Source organism: Lonchura striata, chromosome 5 (assembly GCF_050655825.1).
Source record: "Lonchura striata isolate lonStrDom1 chromosome 5, ASM5065582v1, whole genome shotgun sequence".
NCBI classification, from domain to species: Eukaryota; Metazoa; Chordata; class Aves; order Passeriformes; family Estrildidae; genus Lonchura; species Lonchura striata.
The window spans coordinates 34,540,953-34,560,279 of NC_140707.1; the positions used below are offsets into that span (position 1 = coordinate 34,540,953).

Consider the following 19,327-nt stretch of genomic DNA (forward strand, 5'->3'; position numbering starts at 1 on the left):
AGTTTTTACGTGCAGGCAGGTGGGAGCGTGGGCACTAACAGCGCCTCGGCCCAGAGCCCCCAGTGCTCAGGAGACCTCTAACATGATGCCAGCGTCCTCTGGGCCACGACGGGCTCTGTTGGTGCCGCTGTGAGGATGTTCATCTGGAAAACATCAGACAGAGCTTGGTAGCACAAGACCTTCATGTTTACTGGTTTTGCCATTTGATTGTCAATAACATCTTCAACATTCCTGAGCTACCACTCAGCTTGCCAAATATGACAGATGCTGACCACGGGATTTTGATAAGCAAAACAAGCTTTTTAAGAGAAGCAGTGGTTGAGGCGAGGTTTTGGATATCATGGCCCTCAGTGCTGCCAGCAGAGCTAAAGCATACAGCAGCAAGGCACTGCTTTGACAGGCAGCAAGGAAGACTCTCACACCAAGAATGGATGGGGTTTGAGCCAATGGGGTTTGGCTGGTTAGCAGTTATTGCTGGAGAAAGTAATGCTGCCCAGTGAAAGGAGGGTGCTGGCAGGCTCCTCAAGATGCTGCTAGAAACAGAAACTGATGCTTATCCTGGTTATCTACTTCTTCCTTAAGCTTCTGCTGCTGGAAGAGTGTGAGGATAAAAGAATCCTTGCCAGATCCATTATGGCTCATTTGATGTCCAGCTAATTACTTGCTGGGACATATGACATCATGTAAAACTGAGGAAAATGGATATGAGGCCAGAGGAATGGCAGTTTTTGAATATGAAAGTCACATTAATCCTAAGAATTGTTCATTTTTCATTTCCTAATACTTACAGAGTTTAACTGTCGCACCTATTTCTTTCTTTGTGTGTATGAAAAAGGAGACATAAGCAGTCTTGGTCCAGGACTGTGAAAGAGAGGCTGCATCCCCTCCCTCCTCTGTGTCATGAGGTAGCCAAGACCCTCTTCTACTTCTTAGAGGCTCATCCCTCAGGTTAAGAAATATGAAATGGAAAAAGCTCATATAAAATAGTAAGCTCTCCAATATATTTATGGGCTTTTTTTTTTTTTCATTTTTAAATGGATGAAAGCTTTTTCATACATATATTAAAAAAAAAAAAAGTAAGGATTTACATTGAATACCAGAGTTAAAGTCAGCAGGAGCATATAAAAAGTAGAAAAATTATTTAGTACTACACACGTGTGATGACTGCTACAAAAAAACACTTCCAAATCCCCATTTTTGATTAGACCTTTTCAGGGAGATGCACGAGCTTCTGGAGAAGTGCACTGCCAGCCGGCAGCCTGCAGTGTTTGTTTCTCTGCACAGCTGCAAGCTCTGTGATCCAAGCCAGCTGTGGCTTTGGAATGTGAGCAGGGATGTAGCTTCTTTTTTCTAGTCCTCCACAGATGTACCAGCAAGGCTTTTAGCTCAGGTGAAAGCATTATATCATCTGAAAATTTATTTGCTTGGTATTGTCTCTAGTAACCGATGCTCCCACCTCACAGAACCCTCTCCTGAGAAATGTCTGACCAGCTGCAAAGTCAGTGCATCAGCTGAATAGGTGCCAAACTGCCCTTATTAGTAACTGCCTCATAAATATACACAGTGGAAGATTTTTGAATAGAGAAAAATGTAACAAAGCATAACAGATAATGTATTGGAATAAAAACGTAAGTATCCTCTGGGGAAGGGAAAATTCTTACTTATTTTATCACTCAACAGGGTTGGGTGGGGTTTTGTTTCCAAAAAAGCATATAGAAAATCCACAAACAGTATTGCAGGAGATTATTTTTTCAGCGGAGACCCAAGAAAATCCTCCCCTTGCCACCAAACACAGCAGCAGGTCTTCAACCTGCAAGGATGTACCAGTGCAAAACCCCCCCAGCTGGACTCCAGCTCTATCCCATGCCAGTGCAGCTGCCTGAGGCCTTGGGCCAGGCATTTGGAGGAGCAGCATTTGGAGGAGCAGCAAAGCATCACACAAATGGCATTGCACAAAGGTTTGCCAAGCCAAGGGGCCATGTCGCTAACAGATGTGCTCCCTACCTGCCAGCCTCTGGGATGCAGCAAACACACACAGGAGCAGCCAGGAGCTGAGCTGTGCCCGGGCCATGGCAGCACCACCCGCTCTGCGACAATGACGCGCCCCACGCCACAGCTGCTCGCCTGGGGCGTCTTCCCGTGCTGCTTCGGATCCCAGCAGCCTCTCTTGGAATGCATCCATCTTTCTGTGTTTCTGGTCACAGCCCTGGGAAGGGCTTGCAGTTCAAGTTGTTGACCCCGAAGGATGTTTTCCGTCATATTTTGGAAACTTGGAAAACTTTGTTGTGATGTTTTTGGCAGAATCGTTCAAGCTTCCTTTTCAAAGATTGACTTTCCACTGCAATGATTATAGGAAGCTGTTAGTTGCAAGAAATTCCACTACATATGTTTGCCTCTTAAGAAGTGAGGACCCCCTAGTCCCTTCCATTTCTACACAGTGTCTCTGTCACATTTCAGTTTTCCTTTTTCCTGGGTTCAAAAATCTGAAAACAATCCTGGAATGTCACAAACAGATAAAGCTAGCAGACTGCAGATTCATGGAAGGGCAGTAGCAGCCAAAACATACAAGCAGGCAGAAGTGTCACTGACTCAGTTCTGTATCAAACCCCCCCGGAGGGAGAACTCAGTACAGTGACCTAACAAACACCAAGTATCAAAGTGGCTCAGGCTTTAGCACTTCATCTTCCTCTCCTGTGAGTGGACTTCTGGGTTACAGTGAGCATAGTTGGCCTTAGATGTTCTAAATTACATAGACAAAATTTCATTTGATTCACTTTACAGGAGATGTCTGTTCACTACAAATCTTTACATATTTGTTAGTGCTAAGTTCCCAGTCAAACTGTTCTGTATTTCTATTCTGTATGGCACAGAATGTAATGCCAGGGTTATACAAATATTCAGTAATATGTATAAATGAGAACTAATGCCATCTCTCTAGGTTAAAGGGAGAAAGAAGTCTGCCTAGAAAAGAGAGAAGGTAAAGCTGAAATGCATTGCTTGCTCAGGAAGTTACAGGGTATCAGTCAGGACATACTGTCACCAGATAGTGTACTAAGGGCTGGGATGATGTGCTGGTTGGTATTACCTCCTGCACAAAATGGAAGCATCACAGAGGGGTCCACAATATCCAGAGCCACTCTTCCCCTCAGTTTGGATTCAAAGCAAGATCTATGTTTTCTGTCATAGGCTTAGGTATCTTCAGGTCATGCTGAGCTGCTTCCGTTTTCCATTATTTTCTGCTGCTTACTCTTCGCTTGCATTCCTTTCTTCCTTTATTAAACTGAATCACAAGCTACCCAAGAGGCAGACACTTATGGCCAATCTGTGCAGTGAGATTGATGTGCCTTCTGCTTTGTGCCAGGGTCCCTTTTAGGCCACAGTGTACACATGACTTTGTCTAGAAGCCACTATGGAAAAACCCCTGTGTTTTGCAGCCCATGAAACAGCCTCCCTCTAACTTGCAGCACATGACATGAAGAGGATTGCCCAACAGGATTTTGGCCAACATCTGTGAGAGCTGTACATGATTTTGTCAACAGCAGAATTTCCTAGGAACAGCTTGCAGCTGAAGTGCCTGGGGGAGTACAGCCACGTTGGTGGGAGGGAGAAGAGAGGAGGCTTGGGGGCTGTGCTCAGGTGACTGACACAATGGCAGAAAAGGGACAAGCATCAGTGTGGATACTGCCTTGATCTAGGGGAATTTTGTAGAACTAACTCACTATCCCACAAAGGCAATTTCAGAGTGATAAAAATATTCCGTAGCTCTCTGTACAGCAGAAATACTTGCACAGAAAAAAGGCTGAGTTTCTGACAGCTGCACTAAGTCCCTGCATGTACTGCAATGTTAGGCAATGCACCTGCTCCTCCTGAAGGATTTTGTCCTTGCCAGGTACTCACAGCTGAGCACAGCCCTGCCACTCTGCACTCCCCTGGCCATACCGTCTGTTGCTGGAGCAGTTTCAAAAGATCACAAGCCAGGTTTATGCAGGGACAGCTTGACTGGTTTCTTCTTTTTCACCATGACCTTCAGAAGCAGGAACTTGGGAAATGAGAACAAGGGAAAAAGGGTCAAAAACTGGATGCTGATTGATGCACAAGGTGTAGCACCAGAAGAGCCTCTTTAGGAGGGAAGTTTCTTTGAAGTAGGACTTCAGGGAGAGAGCACATTCACAAAAGGGAAATTCTGTTTATGGAACTGAAGAAACCTCTTGCTTCGATCATCTCGCCCAGAACTTGGGGAGATTACTCCCCAGCCTGGGGATGTCTGGCAGATGATCAAGGATGGAAGAAGATTGAAGAAAGAGGGAAAGGACATATGTGGCTCCCAGAAAAAGTGATGTTTGAGTTACTGGAGTGGAAGAAGTAACAAAATCTTGAGGGAAGCAGGAGTGAAGGCCTGACTGTAACCAGACAGGACCTCTGTAATACTGGTATTTTCCAGGTATAGAGCTGCCAGTCCTTACAAGGATGTTTTCCTTGCCCTTTGGTTTCAGTTTGTGAGCAGCATCTACTGCTTGAAGGAGTAATGAGCTGTGTAAAAGTGACAGAGAGGGCCCCATCCCACTGCACCTACTGCACATGAGGTAGGTGGGCACCCTGACACTGTCAGTACCCACATCCTCAGGGAAGACAGTCTGTTTGCCTGGCTGTAGGGAGAAATGCCAGGGTTCTGGAAAACACCAGCAAAACCTACTTAGCTGGAGAAGTTCAATGTGGTGACTGTGAGTCATCATCTAAAGTCTATCTGTCCCTTCAGTACCAGAAAATCTCTCTTTGTATAGTGTGTCTATAAGTCAGCTACATCTGACTTACATCCTTACAGCTGCTACATCCTCCTGCAGCTGGGGAATCCAACCCAGGCAAACAAACCCCGCAACAGCTGGCAGTACAAAACAGGCAGGGTTTAGAAGACAGCTTTGTGCTTGGCCAAGTTGACCCCAGCCTTGTCTAGCACAAAGCAAGCGACCACCAGCCAGAAGGAGCCCAGAGTGAGCAGGCTCCACAAGCAAAATGGCCTCTGAAGCTCAGGAGCAGTGGAGGAAGTGGAGTGCACAATTATTCCATAAGGCTGTGCAACCTCTTTTGCCCTGGGATAATGAGCCTAGGTGAGTAAATTGCAGCCTTCGTGATCTCCCAGGCTTCCTTAATGAGAAGAGATTCAGGTCCACTTGCAACTATTCCACATATTGAAGACCTGCTGGAGCCAATGCCTGATCCCAGTGGGCTGGCTGCTTTTCCACTTCACACATTCTTGGGCAAACCTTGCATATTGTCTAACTTGACAGGCATCATGTCTGACATTTCTTGATGTTGATCAAATTCTCCCTCTGAAAAAACATTAATTTTAAAGTTAAATTTCCTAGTGTTCCTGCTACCATCAGTCTGACTTATTGTACTGGGAAATGCATATTTTTATAATATATAGATCATAGGTCTTGGTGTGGTAGCCCAAGCAACCTGAGATAAAGGAGAACACGGAGAGGAAATCTCATTTATAAAGAATCTTCATGGTGATAGAAGTGGCACCAGAAACTTTTTCTTGCACAATAGGCATCAGGATACTATGAAAGCCACTGCAAAGGAAACAACCAACTGTGGAACGTCTTGAAGGAAGAACTTAAAGTTCATTTCCTATTTAATCTGCTCAATTGAAGACAGATCCAAAATAGAGCTAAGAATTGTATAAAACCCCAAACTTCTGCTGATCTGTGTTCACTTCTCCTTCCCATGTAGAGCCGTAACTTTTAAGATGAGTGGCAAATGCTATTTATTTTAACCAGAGAACACTGTTGACTCACATCCCAAACACTGCTGGCCACAGCAGCTGAAAGAAAATTTTAAAAATTTAAAAAAAAAATTAACCAGTCCATGCTTATAAGGATGGGGCAGAAACAAATATGAAACCAAATTCTTAGAATACAGTTCAGTGTTTATTCTTGGAAAGAGGTCATATTCTAGTCACAGCAAGTAGGGGTTTTTTTCTTTATTGAATTTACTCTTGTTGTAACCCTTCCTCCATTCCTTACCCTAATCTCCCCCAAATACCTATTTTAATTAGTGCTGTTACAATTTAAAAGCTTAAGTATCGATTCAGGGAATCTCTACAAACTGTGAATTATTTCATGAAATCTCTTATACAAACAGTTTTCAGATCTTAGTGAAGTCTGGCAGCTTTCCCGTCCAGAACAGCATTATGCATTCTCTGGACCAAGGACAAGGGACATTATTAATTGATGACTGCTGTAATGTAATCCCGTTCAAACAGGTGGTGGGTGGACTGAACTACAGCATTCTTCCAGCTTTTTTGGAAAAAAAGAGATTTTCCGCAAGAGCAAAGTGGTAATGCTATTGTATCATAGAGCTCAAAATAATTGGAATATTGACAGAAATACACACTCTTGTCTATCAGACAAGGGAGGGGTATATTTTTGGCTGCAGGGAAAACACACTCTGAAGGTGCTGGAGAAAATAAAGACTGCTTGAAGAAAAAGCCAGAGGGAGTGTCACATCAGAAGTGACCTGCAGCTCCTTCTGGAAACAACAGAGATTTCCGTAATTGCTTTGGTCTATATTGATGTACATTTGTGTTGTCCTAACAGGAACTGCATTAGAATAGTTTACACAGGCTTTGCCTTTTTTGCCATATTATTACCATCTTCCCAACACTTATCCTGGAGCTATGAAACTGCTGTCCCATTGCCCAAACTCCACTTCAGTGGAGTCTCTAAGGAGTGCTCAGGTTCTGATATTTACCTGCTTACCTGCAGAGACTGCTGGCAGAAGCACTGTTCAAGAAACACTAGGCCACAGACAATGGCTGCACTCGGTTCAATTTGCAAACCAAAAAGACAAATCCCGTTTGACAATTCAAAGCACCAGCTAAACAGCTACCAGTTGGATCATAAGGACTGTAAATCAGCATTCCCAGGCCTTGTGCTTTTCATCTAGTTGAAAACATTATTGAATAGATCACAACAGGCAAGTATCTCATATCAATTTTTATTATTATAAATACTATCTTGGAAGAGAAAGGATGGTGTTGCACATCTGCTTCCTTCTGCTGCTATTTGGCATCTTCTTTCTTGGCTCCTGCTTCTATTTTCAGGGGTTCTGGAGCTGGACGATAGGCAGGAAATGCCTCCCATGGGCTATTCAGATCGAACTTGCGAAATTCCTGAGCCAGCTCCACGGGCTCTGCCACCACCCGTTTGACTTCATCATCATACCGCACCTGGAACAGCACAAAGGACACAGGCCAGTCACCTGCACCCTGCTCCTGCAGCATGTCTGCTGTGCACTGTGAGCCAGCACTGACCCAGACCACCCTCTGTGCAGACAACTCTGCTTCTTACTCATGGGAAAAACACACGCCCACAAGCCTCTGCCACAGCTGCAGTTCTCCTCAATACTTAACAAGAGCTCTCTAGATGCTACTGAGATCTCTGGAGTGGCCAAGAAAACCCTCTGCTTTGCTTTGCTACCATGCCCTCAGGTGTCATGACTAAGCACCCAGACTGAGGAGCACCCACCCTAACAGTCCACATGAAGTTCACGTGCAATAGCACATTTAATTTGTCACTTTGCAAAGGAATTTCTCCTGAGTCACTGAAATAAGATGGCCCACCCTGGGCCTGCATGGCTGAGGACTACACTCATGACTCTTTATAATATGGCATTTCTGTGGTTTTAGTTGCTCTAATTTTTAGTGTAACACACTGAACAAGGGGAAAAAAAGAAGACAACCAGGATGGAATGCAGGTGAGTACCAGACACTTCTGATAAGCTTATTTTATCCTCACTGTACCACTCCATATCTCTGAACCCCAGATGAGGAGATGCTGCCTTATCCTTGCTTGCAGGATTTTCTTATTTCTACATTTCTTAAAACAGCCTCTTTTTTGCAGAACTTCACTGTTTCCTTCTAAGACTCTACTCAGTCTTAACACTGCACCAAATACACCTGCTTCTACAGGGCAGTAATTTGAAACTAGACAGATACCAAACACTCTCATTTCACCTGTGGCTGGCAGACAGAGGTAAATGGTAAAGAGCAAGAGTCAGTTTAATAAGAGTTTTATAATCTGGGCCTACAAACACACAACAAAGTGAAGTTCCAACTGAATCAAGAAGAATTCAGTCCTTTATCCTTCTAGACATCTCAGTTTTGCAGTGGAAACTTTAATCTTCCAGAAAACATGCTGAAAGCAGAAGCACTTCCTCTGCCTGACAAGTATCTTTGGTATACAGGATATAACATTAGCTCAATTTCTCCAGCCTTAAAATGCCTTATTATGGATGATATTTTGTGTGATAATGCAAATTTCTATGCATATTTATATAACTCCTCTGAAATACAGACAAGTAATTGTAAAGCAGTCACATCTTTGTACTGGAACTCAGAAAAGCGCATTGGAGAGATCTGGTAACTTTAGACATGGCTGTATCTCCTACCTCCACATAACCAGAGAGTGGGAAGTCCTTCCGGAATGGATGGCCCTCAAACCCATAATCTGTGAGGATTCGCCTTAGATCAGGGTGGTTGGCAAAGAAAACACCATACATGTCCCAAACCTAAATGAAAGGGAACCAAGTTAGTTGAACTGTATTTGAAAAAAAACCAAAAACCTGCATGTGTTATGTCCATAAAATCTCAGTACAGTGCCAGCAAAACTGATGTGGGAATTAATTCAAAAGCAAATCAAACATAATTTTATCTCCCGCTCTGAAGAGGCAGCCACTTCTCTCTTTCTTCCTGAGGGTGTTGGGGAATCACTTTAATTGGGAAAATACAGCCTCTCTCCACAAAGACTCTGCTCCCAAGCACACCAGCACTCACCTCTCTTTCATACCAGTTTGCTGCCTTGTGCACAGGCACTGCTGAGTCGATGGGTGTCAACTCATCGGTGTACGTCTTCACACGGATGCGGCTGTTGAACCGCAGTGACAAGAGGTTGTACACAATCTGAAGCAGAGAACAGGCAGCATTTATGGATCTCCTTGCAGTACACCACTGCCTAAGAAAAGCCACATAAGGACCATTTCAAATATCCTTTATGAGCAGGATTGCATTCAGCACTTCAGAGCTGGCCACTAGAAGACATTCCTACAACTGAAGTTCCAACAGCTCATCACTTTGATCCTTAGAAGTGTGACAAAAGCTAGACGTCATGACTGATGACAGAGAAATGAAGACAGATACTAAATCTTAAAAAGTGAGACTACTGGAAGGATGGAAACACTTGACAATGAATGGTCTGTCTCAAAGAAAATGGCCATCAATCACTCTTACAGTTACTATCAATGGGAAAAAGCTAGGAAAAAATACACTTAATTTTCAGCAAGAGTTGAATACCAGGGAACGTTTCCAACTTCTATGGTGATGAAGTCTAGTATAAAGGCTGTTTATGACATACTACAAGCAGATTGAAAAGAAGATCCCAAAAATTCGTAAGGAATTTTAAAGCCTTGTTTGATACTGCCTTGGTGACTGGAAAAGATTAATTAAGGTCTATATTTCTATTATTTCTATGAATATACTACCTTGATTTTTGAAAGAAAAATATTGAATTAAAAAAAATTCCACTTCTTAAGCAACTGGAGGCCTTTGACTAAAAGAATTCTATCTACAGCTCATGAAATTTTTTCTCACTGCCAGAAACAAAAGAAAGTGGTCAGAGCGCAACAGCACCCACAGCCATCAGCACTTGTGAAGCCCTCCAAGTACTGCACCTGTGAGCGGTTCCTACCTCAAAGCGGTACTGCCGAGACGGGACATCAACAGCAGTCAGGTCTGCCAAGGATTTGAACTGGGCATTGGTGTGATCACGAAGGAAGGTCAGGACAGGAATGATCCCATCTGGATGGATCAGAAGTTCCAGCTCATTGAAACAGGTCACCTGATGAAAAAAGAACAGTGGGAAGGGCAGGAGTACAAACACCAACAGGACCAAACGTGATACTGATTTCAGCAGAACACTCAAACAAAGAGATACAACAGACACAAAAAGGCATGAGATCAAGGGGCTTAAAATAACAGTACTTCTCATTGAATTCTGACCACTTTTCTTCCCCAGAACAACTTCTCAGAACAGGTAACACAAAAGCAGTGTGTTCACTGGATCCTGTCCCACCACAAGAACAATTTCTTGAACAGCACCTACCTGTACCTGCTGGATATACTTGGGCAGAATCTCAGCCACGTACTCCCCAAAAGCACATAACTGCTTCTGTTCCACTTCATTTTTTGGTCTGACAGTAGCTAAGGAGAAAAATTAAGTTTCCAAGATTATGATAGGGAATACAGAAAGCTACAGAAATAATAGTAACTCCTTTTAACCAGGCTAGCTGTCTGTCACAAACTATGCTATAGCAACGTCCTTGTGTTACACAAAAGATGGAACTAGAAACTTTGATAATTAAGGAAATTTGTGTCAGTGCTAAAATTTTGTAGACTAAGAGCAGCATGAATTATACAAGATGATGTAAAGTAAACAGCCAGATGAAAAAGAGTGCAGCAGAGATGACAGAACAATCAATGTAGATTGAACGTAGGATTTGCTCATGTCATTCCAGCTGCGTCTAGAAAGGGCCTTGTTTTCTGGGTTTGCTGGACATGTCAACATCTTAGCAAGTCCCTCGTAATCAAAACACTCTAGGAACTCACGTTGTTGGGGTGGGATTTTTCAAAGTTACGACTAAAAGCGTCGTAAGGGTCAGTGCAATGAAGGGCTATGAAGCTGTTGCCCAGGCACAGCTTTGGCCCCGTATGTGAGAAAGGATGCAGACAGGAACCCAGAGCAAGCACGGGAACCCACAGCAAGTACGGTTCCAACACAGCCACTTTTCTGCGCACTTGGGGTTTTCGGGTGACCGGACCAGCCCTTTCCCCACAGGCTCACTGAAACGATTCCTCCGCCGGGAACGTCCGTGGGCCGCTTCGGCGCCCTCCCGCCGGCGGCAGCGGCAGAACCGCACGCCTCGGGCCGCCTCCGCCCCCCGGCCCCAAACCGGCCCCTCACTTACGGCGAGTGTCCGCGGCCGAGCTCCCCGCCAGCCGGGCCCGCGCCGCCGCCGGTGCCGCGCCAGCTGCGGAGAGAAACGGACACGTCTCACCGACCACCGCCAACCGCCCGGCCCGGCCCGGCCCGGCCCGGCCCGGCCCCCGGCACTGCCCCGGCACAGCGCCCGAGCCTCACCTCGCAGCGCGGCCCGCGCCAGGCCCCGCGCCGCTGCCGCCCACATCCCGCGGACAGAACGGGCAAGGGCACGGGGCGGAAGCGGAAAGCGCCGCCGCCGCCGCGCTTCCCCCGGGGGCGGAAGCGCGCGAAGAGCTTCCCGGGGACGGCTCCGGGTCGGTGGGCGGAATCGGAGAGTGCCCGGCGGCGCCTGGCGCAGGGTGAGGGCCGGGAGCAGCCGCTGGGGCAGCCCGGGGCGGCGGCATGAAGGGAGGCGCCGCAGGTGGGTGCCGCGCGGCGCGGCCGCCGGGCCGGCCGGGGCAGCGAGCGCCGGGAGGTGCGGGCGGGAGCGCGGCGGAGCCCGGCAGCCCCGGGTGAGCCGGCGCTGAGCCTTGCGCAGCGTCAGCGCCGTCCTGCTGGGAGTCTGCCTTTTTCCGAGGGTCAGCCTCCTTTCCTGCCTTCTCCCCGGCCCGGGCCCTGGGGTCGTTGTCAGTTGTGCTTAGGGGTTCTGCGATCCCGGGCGCCGCCGTGACATCCCCGACTGTGTCAGGAGCAAGGAACGAAGGAAGCTGGAGCACAGGTCCTATGAGAAGCGGCTGAGGGAGCTGTGTTGTTTAGCCTGGAGAAAAGGAGGCTCAAAGATGACCTTACCACCCTCTCCAACTGCCTGAAAGGAGGGTGTAGCCAGCTGGGGATTGGCCTCTTCTCCCAGGCAACCAGCGACAAGCCGAGAGAACACAGGCTTAAACTGCAACGTGAGCTTTAGGCTGGACATCAGGAAAAACTTCTTCACAGGAAGGATGATTAGAGATGGGAATGGACTGCCCAGGGAGTGGTGGTATTGCTGTCCCTGGAGGTGTTTCACACTGGATCTGGCACTCAGTACTATGGTTTAGTTGACATGGTGGTGTTCAGCCATAGGTTGGCATAGATGGTCTCAGAGGATTTTTCCAACTTAAGTGATTCTGTGATCCTGTGAAGGAGGTGTATTAGGTGTTGGTTAAACCAGTATCACTGATAGCTAGGCCTATGGAATTTATGGAGCATATGGGTTGACTTTATAGTTAACTGTCCTGCATGCCTCTTTCTTTATAGCCAAGACACCATGCGTGCAAAGGGGAGCTTTGTCTGGGTGTCTTCAAGGAAGATGTGAGATTTTCAGTCTTTAGCTGCTTCTTGGCATTTCTTTTGTGACTTGGCATCAGTCCTCTGGGAGTTGAACAGGGCAGTGTGGGCAGCTGGTTCTGCTGTGCCAAGGGGGCAGAGTAGTTAATCTGTCTATATCCTGGTCCTCTGTGCGGTCTCTTCTGCATTCTGGGCTGAAGCTCCTAAGCACCTTGACTGTAGGGATAAAGAGCTTTAACTGAAGTGGAAGCCAATTTGCTGGATAGGCTCATACTTTGTAAAGCTGGAAAAATAGTACTGATATGTTCTATGCTGAGTGCAGTTCCTCTGTCTCTGATAGACTAATATATAGGTACTTTTCAGACAGACCAGAACTACAGTAAAATCTAGATTAGAGTATAATTAAGGCAGGGTATCACCAGAGATGAGGTGGACTTGTCCAGCCAGTAAGGGATGTAGACACTACTTTGCATGAACAGAATCTGAACAAAAAACTTAGGAATCCTCCTGATCAAGCAGAGTAATTGTAAGAAAATGTATGTTTAGCAAGATAAACCGTGGAAGAGTAACTATGAATGTGCTGGAGAAAAAAAAATCACGTCTTCATGAAACATTGTTCTTGAAATAATGTTCATTATTAATTGAAGAAATTTCTGATATTAAACATCATGGCTGGTAGTTCAGTTGTAAAAATAAGTCTTAAATGAATGCAGGTAGGCAACTGTTCCTAATGCTGCCAAGAGCCATGGTAAAAAAATAGCTCCTTGCTGTAGTAGTCCTGTGTTTCAGAAGATTTTCTGACCCCAAACTACCTGGAGCACTGCAAAAATCCATGGTACCTGCTAAGAGGCATTTTCTTTTAAATTTTGATCCCCTTTCCACTTGGAAAACAGTGACTAATAACATCTAAAATGTTGTTTTGCATGCTGAAGTTGACTGGTACATTAACAAACAGCATAACTATCAGTTATCTCATTTGGTTAGCTTGAAGGACTGGTGGCTATGTCAGGCAGACATCTCGTGTATCTTTTTGGTAAAAACAAGTTCATCTGGATACAGATTCATCATTGGGTTTTGACAGTAATTAACACCTCCTGATGATATGAACTGCTGCCTGTGCTCTTTTTTAGTATGATGCTGTAATCCTTTTCACATCTAGTCCAGCTATGCTGCTGCTGCTGCTTTTTTTGGCTTTGCAAGTTTCCTAGGGCAGTTGCTGGACTTTCCGCTTGAATAACTTGGTGCATTTCTTTGTGTCAGTGAAATGAGTGGTGAACAGATATGCACATCTCCCAGCCCTGCTGGGATATGATGTTCACTGTACTGGAAGTTTGGTATATATTATAATTTTTATTATGCCAGCTTCTCATTTGCTGTTTGAGATTCTGAAGCTCAAGCATAAGTTTCTGCCTGTGCTATTTATGTTAAGTCTAAAATATGCTGGACTCTTACCAATATGTTTGATTTTTCTCTGTACCCTGAAGTACTGCATAATCTTGTAAGTGGTGAGAGAAAGCAGTATAATTATTGTGATTTTACAGATTGCTGGAGGTCTGATTTGTGCAGCACCATGGACTCGTCAGAAGAGACTGGAGGCTCCTCTGCAGAAGAAAACTACTTTGTGAATTACACCTTCACTGACCGCTCCCACTCAGGCCGTGTGGCCCAGGGTATTATGAAATTATGCTTGGAGGATGAGCTCTTTGCTGATGTTACAATATCAGTGGAAGGCAAAGAATTCCAGCTGCACCGTTTGGTCCTCTCAGCTCAGAGCTGCTTTTTTCGTTCTATGTTCACTTCCAACCTAAAGGAGGCCCACAACCGGGTGATTGAGCTGCAGGATGTTAGTGAGAGTGTCTTTCAGCTCCTTGTGGACTATATTTACCATGGAACTGTAAAGCTGAGGGCAGAGGAGTTGCAGGAAACGTATGAAGTGGCAGACATGTACCAGCTGACTGCCCTTTTTGAAGAGTGCTCCCGTTTTCTGGCCCGTACAGTGCAGGTTAGAAACTGTCTGCAGGTCATGTGGTTGGCAGATCAACACAGTGACATGGAGCTCTACACAGCTGCCAAACACTGTGCAAAATCACATTTGTCTCAGCTGCAGGAGACAGAGGAGTTCCTACACCTGCCTCTCCGCCTGCTGACAGACATCCTTACAGGTAAGGAGTTCTTGAAACTACCTAGGATGTGGATGTACAAAGAGACTTTCAGAGTCTGATCAGGTAGTGAATGAAATAGATGGAAAGATACAAATTTTCCTAATCACTGTCTATTCATATTATCTAAACAAGGCAGAGCAAAACATTCTGGATACCTTTATCAGAAAAAGCCCCAAACTATTAATTGTTACTGGACATGAAACATCTAAGCTATAGAAAAGGGACATACAGGATGCTGGAAATTCACAGCAGTTCCCGAGTCAACAGGTTAGAAGTGTTACACATTTTTTAAACCCAGCTTCCAACAATTTGTTTTAATTTTGTTTGCATTAAAAGTAAAACAAAGAAGCATTGGCTTCACCACTCCAGAAATGCACATCTAATGAAAGTATTTTTTATCCCTTTAGCTCATAACCATTTAACATAGTAATGCAATAACTAACATCTGTAAGAAGGCTTGAGCACATATTTTAGACTATTTTAGTGTTATTTACAACTGTATATAATTGCTAGGATTACTTAGGCACTCAACTGACTGAAATGGAATAATACAGTAATTGCCCTTCTTGTAAAGGTAATAGCCTTCCACAGTAATGGGTGCCATGACTCAAAGTTGTGAAGGACATGTCAACACATGAACAACTTATTCCAGCTTCCACCAATCCGTAAAGATCTGCTGCCCTAGTAGGTACAGTCACAACTTGTTAACCTCTCCAGGAAGCTGCAGTCATAAGCCCATTCTTCTGCAGTAATGTATCATTGCTAGAGGAAGCAAGAATGTGGAAGTAGCTCATACATCCAAATGTGCCTCTTTCTTGCTTTTAATTACTCTTTGTAACTGAGTAATTAATGAGACTTTGTGTGTCATGTGTTTTATATGCAGTTGCAAAAATAAACCTATCATGACTGGCTCCTTTGGAACACTGGCAAATCTATCCATGAGACTTAAACTAGCCTCTAGAATTGATGCTATACATATGAGAGTCTTTACATATATTGCATTAAATTATCTCTATTGCATCTAAAGAAATTTACAGTCAAGAACCTATTGAGTATATGTACTGATTGCTCAAAAACTGTGATAAACTTAGAGTAATTTTGATAACTATCTAGCTAAAGTTTTTAAAATAAGTCACAAGTTCATTTAAAAAAACTTCTAATATAATGAAATAAAACTGTATAGGTCAATCACATTTAGTTTCTTAGGGATTCCACATAAAAAACAGTTTTAGGACTATGGACTTTAGCACCTGTGGTCCTAAAGTAAAACAATTGTTCAGTATAACTTTTTTCTATGCATTGTCTATTTTTATATGTAGAATTACATTACTCAGTATTTTTGCCACAACTTAGCTCATAAAATGGATTAAAATCTGAAATACTTCCCTACTGCTGGTAGGAAAGATCCTTTTATTTTGCCTTTCCTTCATCTTTGTTAAGTTAATGGGGAATTAAATTGAGGAAACTTTTAGTGGCAAGGATTAAAATTATTTTAATAAAATAGTAATTTATTAAGTTAAATAAATTCTTCTGTTGCACTCTAGGACCAATTTTAAAAAAATTGTTTTTCTATATAGACACTACATGTGATGGTTAGCTTATGGGAATCCTTTTAAATAGAGTTGAAATACCTGCTTTTGTGCCACACTTTTTCTGCTCCCTTCCACTATAGAGAAAAGCATTGGAATTTATCTGGTGCCTTCAGCATCATTGAATTCAGAGTTTGTCATGAACAGACTACAAAATCAGAGTCTTCATAGGGAAGCTTCTCAGTGAACACAGGCATAATTGCTGGCTTTCAAACTGTGGTAATGTACTGATGATGATGATGATGATGATTTAAGACTTTGTGGTTTAACCAAAACTTCCAGTTATGTCTTCAAAGATATTTAAATCTGATGCATTCTCTGGAGTGTTTCCTACTGTCACACAGCTAAGAAAAGCTCTAGTAGCTCATTGGGGATTTCCAAATGTTGAGGATAGCAGCAACAGCAGATGTTCAGTCATGAGGATCAGCTACCTGACAGTGCCCAGACGTATTTTGTAGATGATTTTTGTTGGATAGGTTTCTAGGACCAGCCAGAAAGAAAGGCAGGTGAGATTCTCAATAACAGAATCTTTCTGCCTAAATGATTAAATAAGAAAGTATTTGTCATCATCACACAGTATGTAAGTTCTCTTTCCTGTCCTATTTCCTTTGGACATAGATTCCTGAATAGATTGCTGAAACTCACCCAAAGTGCTTAGGATCTGCAGCTGTCTTCTTACAGTTACCCAAATTAATGTATATGGCTGGCTGGCAGTGCTGATCATGCCTGACAAAATCTATAAACACCTCTGTCTGTTTTTTGTCTCTAGAAAGTAGGTTTTGTGATGGGAGTGGAGGGGAGGCAGCCGCAGGAAAAGGGTGTTCCTGAGTACACACACCTTTGTCTAGATACCATAAATGCCTTTCTGTCCCCGCACTGCAGATGGCGTTCCATGTTCTCAGAATCCAACAGTTGCCATAGAAACCTGGATCAACTTCAACAAGGAGGAGCGAGCGGGCTTTTCAGAGACTCTTCGATCGAGTCTGAAGGTATAAAAAGATCTTATGTTCTGGGGCTGATGTATCACTTGGTGGTTTCACACTTCTCAGGGCAGGGTATTCTGCTCACAGGTCTGACTTCAAAGTTACAATACACAAATGTCATTGAAATTCATGGTGCTTGTGAGAGGATACTTTCAGTGTCATAAACAACCCCACTGACAGCCTTTTTTTCATTTAACCTGAGGCTGCTTTTACTGGTGACTGGAGCAGTGCCACAAATAACTTATTTCACCTCAGTTACCAAATAAACTGTTCAGAAATATATGTTTGACATTTGCCTTGTAACAACTGTACTCCGTCAGTGATGTAACTGGCCCTCACCTAAACCATGAACCCTTGTGTTCCAGTGACATGTGTGGCTATTTGACTGTCAGATATGAATGGTATCTTGAAAAGGCCTTGAGGCTCTGAATCCTGAATGTTCTAGGGTGGCAGAACTGGGGAAGGAGGTTATACACCTCAGGCCCACAGATGGGTCCTAAACTGAAAAATTCAGTCTTGAGCATCACTGATGTTTGTGTGAACAGATGTAATTTTGCTGACACACTTCTACTTTCACTCAGGTGATTGGAGAAAATGTTCACATCTACCTGATTGGAAAGGAGTCATCACGTACACATTCCCTCGCTGTCTCTCTGCACTGTGCTGATGATGACTCCATCAGTGTGAGTGGCCAGAACAGCCTGTGTCACCAGATCACCGCGGCCTGCAAGCACGGTAGTGACCTGTATGTCGTTGGTGGCTCCATTCCACGGCGCATGTGGAAATGCAACAATGCAACTATAGATTGGGAATGGTGTGCTCCTCTGCCCCGTGACCGGCTCCAGCACACCCTCGTCTCTGTGCCAAGCAAGGATGCAATATATTCACTGGGGGGGAAAACTCTACAGGACACTCTCTCTAATGCTGTCATATATTACAGAGTACGAGACAACGTCTGGACAGAGACCAGCCAGTTGGAAGTGGCAGTCTCTGGAGCTGCAGGGGTGAACCTTAATGGTGTCATTTACCTGTTGGGTGGGGAGGAAAATGACTTAGACTTCTTCACCAAGCCCTCTCGGCTCATTCAGTGCTATGATACCAACACAGAGAAATGCCACGTGAAGCCATACGTACTGCCTTTTGCAGGGTGCATGCACGCTGCTGTGCACAAGGATGTGGTGTTTATTGTGGCCGAGGGGGATTCCCTGCTCTGCTACAATCCCCTGCTGGATAGCTTCACCCGGCTGTGCCTCCCAGATGCCTGGAGCTCAGTACCATCCCTCTGGAAAATTGCCAGCTGCAATGGCAGCATCTATGTCTTTCGTGATCGCTATAAAAAGGGCGATGCAAATACTTTTAAACTTAACCCAGCCACCTCTGTTGTAACAGTCACAAGTGGCGTCAAAGTGCTGCTCACTAACCTGCAGTTTGTCCTGGCCTAAACAGGCCTAGTGATAGACAGCAACAGTGTCTTGCTGTGCTACACCTACGACCCTCAGCACCAGTCCCTACTACAAGCTCACAACATCCAGTAAAGACCCCATTCTCTGTACCTGTGCAGAGGAAGTACAGGCTTTCTGACTCTGGACCTATTCTTTTACATAGCACTATTGAAACCACTATTGAACTGTTGTATCTTAGATTTCAGATGGACTAAATACTACTACTTTGATTCCTTGATGATAAGCTGCTTGCATTTGAGGCCCAAACAGCAGCAAATGGCTATTTTGGCCTGGAACCAATCCACCACTAAAAAATCCTGTGGCATATGAAGAACATACTCCTTGGCCCAGACTGCTATAGTTTTAACTGCCTAGGAGACTGCGTGTTGCTGCTGTGTCAGTCACAGAGTTAGACGTGCACTGTGTCCCCCAGGGATGCCCCATTTAAACATTCCTGTGTCCTATTGCAGAAGGAGGGCCTGGCAGTCAGATTCCAGAACTGATCCCAGGACCCTTAGGTTACATTCAGCACTTCTAGGGGAGTGGTAACCAACTGAGTACTTGCTTACTGCTCTGTCATCACCTAGTATAAAGAGGGAGATCATTTTTAGAGCATTGACTTCCTTTACTGTACAGGAAATCCCCACCTGTAATTATAACATAGTGTTGGTGAAAAGACAGAAATAAGATCACTTCCTCCTACCCCTCTCTGTTGGCACTGTAACCCTTTGGGTAAGAATCTAAATAAAGTCTCTACTGAGACAAAATATTTTGTTTTTTTCTCTTTGCTTCAAATACAAATATTTTTGAACTTCCTGTGGATTGCAGTTCTGCTCAGCATTGATGTGTAGA

The 19,327-nt window shown here is 44.4% G+C and overlaps 3 protein-coding genes across 6 annotated transcripts in view; 1 reads left to right on the top strand and 2 right to left on the bottom strand.

The window, feature by feature from the left end:
* The window catches only part of FAM180B (family with sequence similarity 180 member B), a 106,002-nt gene extending 103,767 nt beyond the window's left edge, over nt 1-2,235 (bottom strand). Inside the window, exons 1-2 of one of the 2 annotated variants that reach the window (XR_014955575.1) lie at nt 2,005-2,086; nt 10-143 (exon numbers count right to left, since the gene is read on the bottom strand). Coding sequence is in view for 1 of the 2 variants with exons in the window: in XM_085580267.1 (XP_085436393.1) it covers nt 76-143; nt 2,005-2,182 (246 nt within the window). In the remaining variant the exon portion in view is untranslated. Of the gene's footprint in view, nt 1-9; nt 144-2,004 lie in introns of both variants that reach the window. The other variant, XM_085580267.1, reaches the window with a different exon arrangement.
* KBTBD4 (kelch repeat and BTB domain containing 4) overlaps nt 1-19,242 on the top strand; it is a 19,397-nt gene extending 155 nt beyond the window's left edge. Inside the window, exons 1-4 of one of the 3 annotated variants that reach the window (XM_021533261.4) lie at nt 11,328-11,457; nt 13,841-14,461; nt 16,933-17,039; nt 17,615-19,242. In XM_021533261.4, coding sequence (XP_021388936.1) covers nt 11,439-11,457; nt 13,841-14,461; nt 16,933-17,039; nt 17,615-18,475 — 1,608 coding nt within the window. In that variant the 5' untranslated portion in view covers nt 11,328-11,438 and the 3' untranslated portion in view covers nt 18,476-19,242. Of the gene's footprint in view, nt 1-11,327; nt 11,458-13,840; nt 14,462-16,932; nt 17,040-17,614 lie in introns of those variants that run through there. The other 2 variants (XM_021533263.3, XM_021533262.4) reach the window with 2 other exon arrangements.
* NDUFS3 (NADH:ubiquinone oxidoreductase core subunit S3) lies at nt 6,984-11,296 on the bottom strand. Its single transcript, XM_021533629.4, has 7 exons — nt 11,196-11,296; nt 11,023-11,085; nt 10,161-10,258; nt 9,747-9,896; nt 8,837-8,962; nt 8,452-8,571; nt 6,984-7,231 (listed from the first exon to the last, which is right to left on the bottom strand). Exons 1-7 carry the CDS (start codon nt 11,239-11,241, stop codon nt 7,064-7,066), a joined length of 771 nt encoding a protein of 256 aa, XP_021389304.1. The 5' UTR covers nt 11,242-11,296; the 3' UTR covers nt 6,984-7,063.
* Nucleotides 19,243-19,327: the final 85 nt, after the last annotated feature.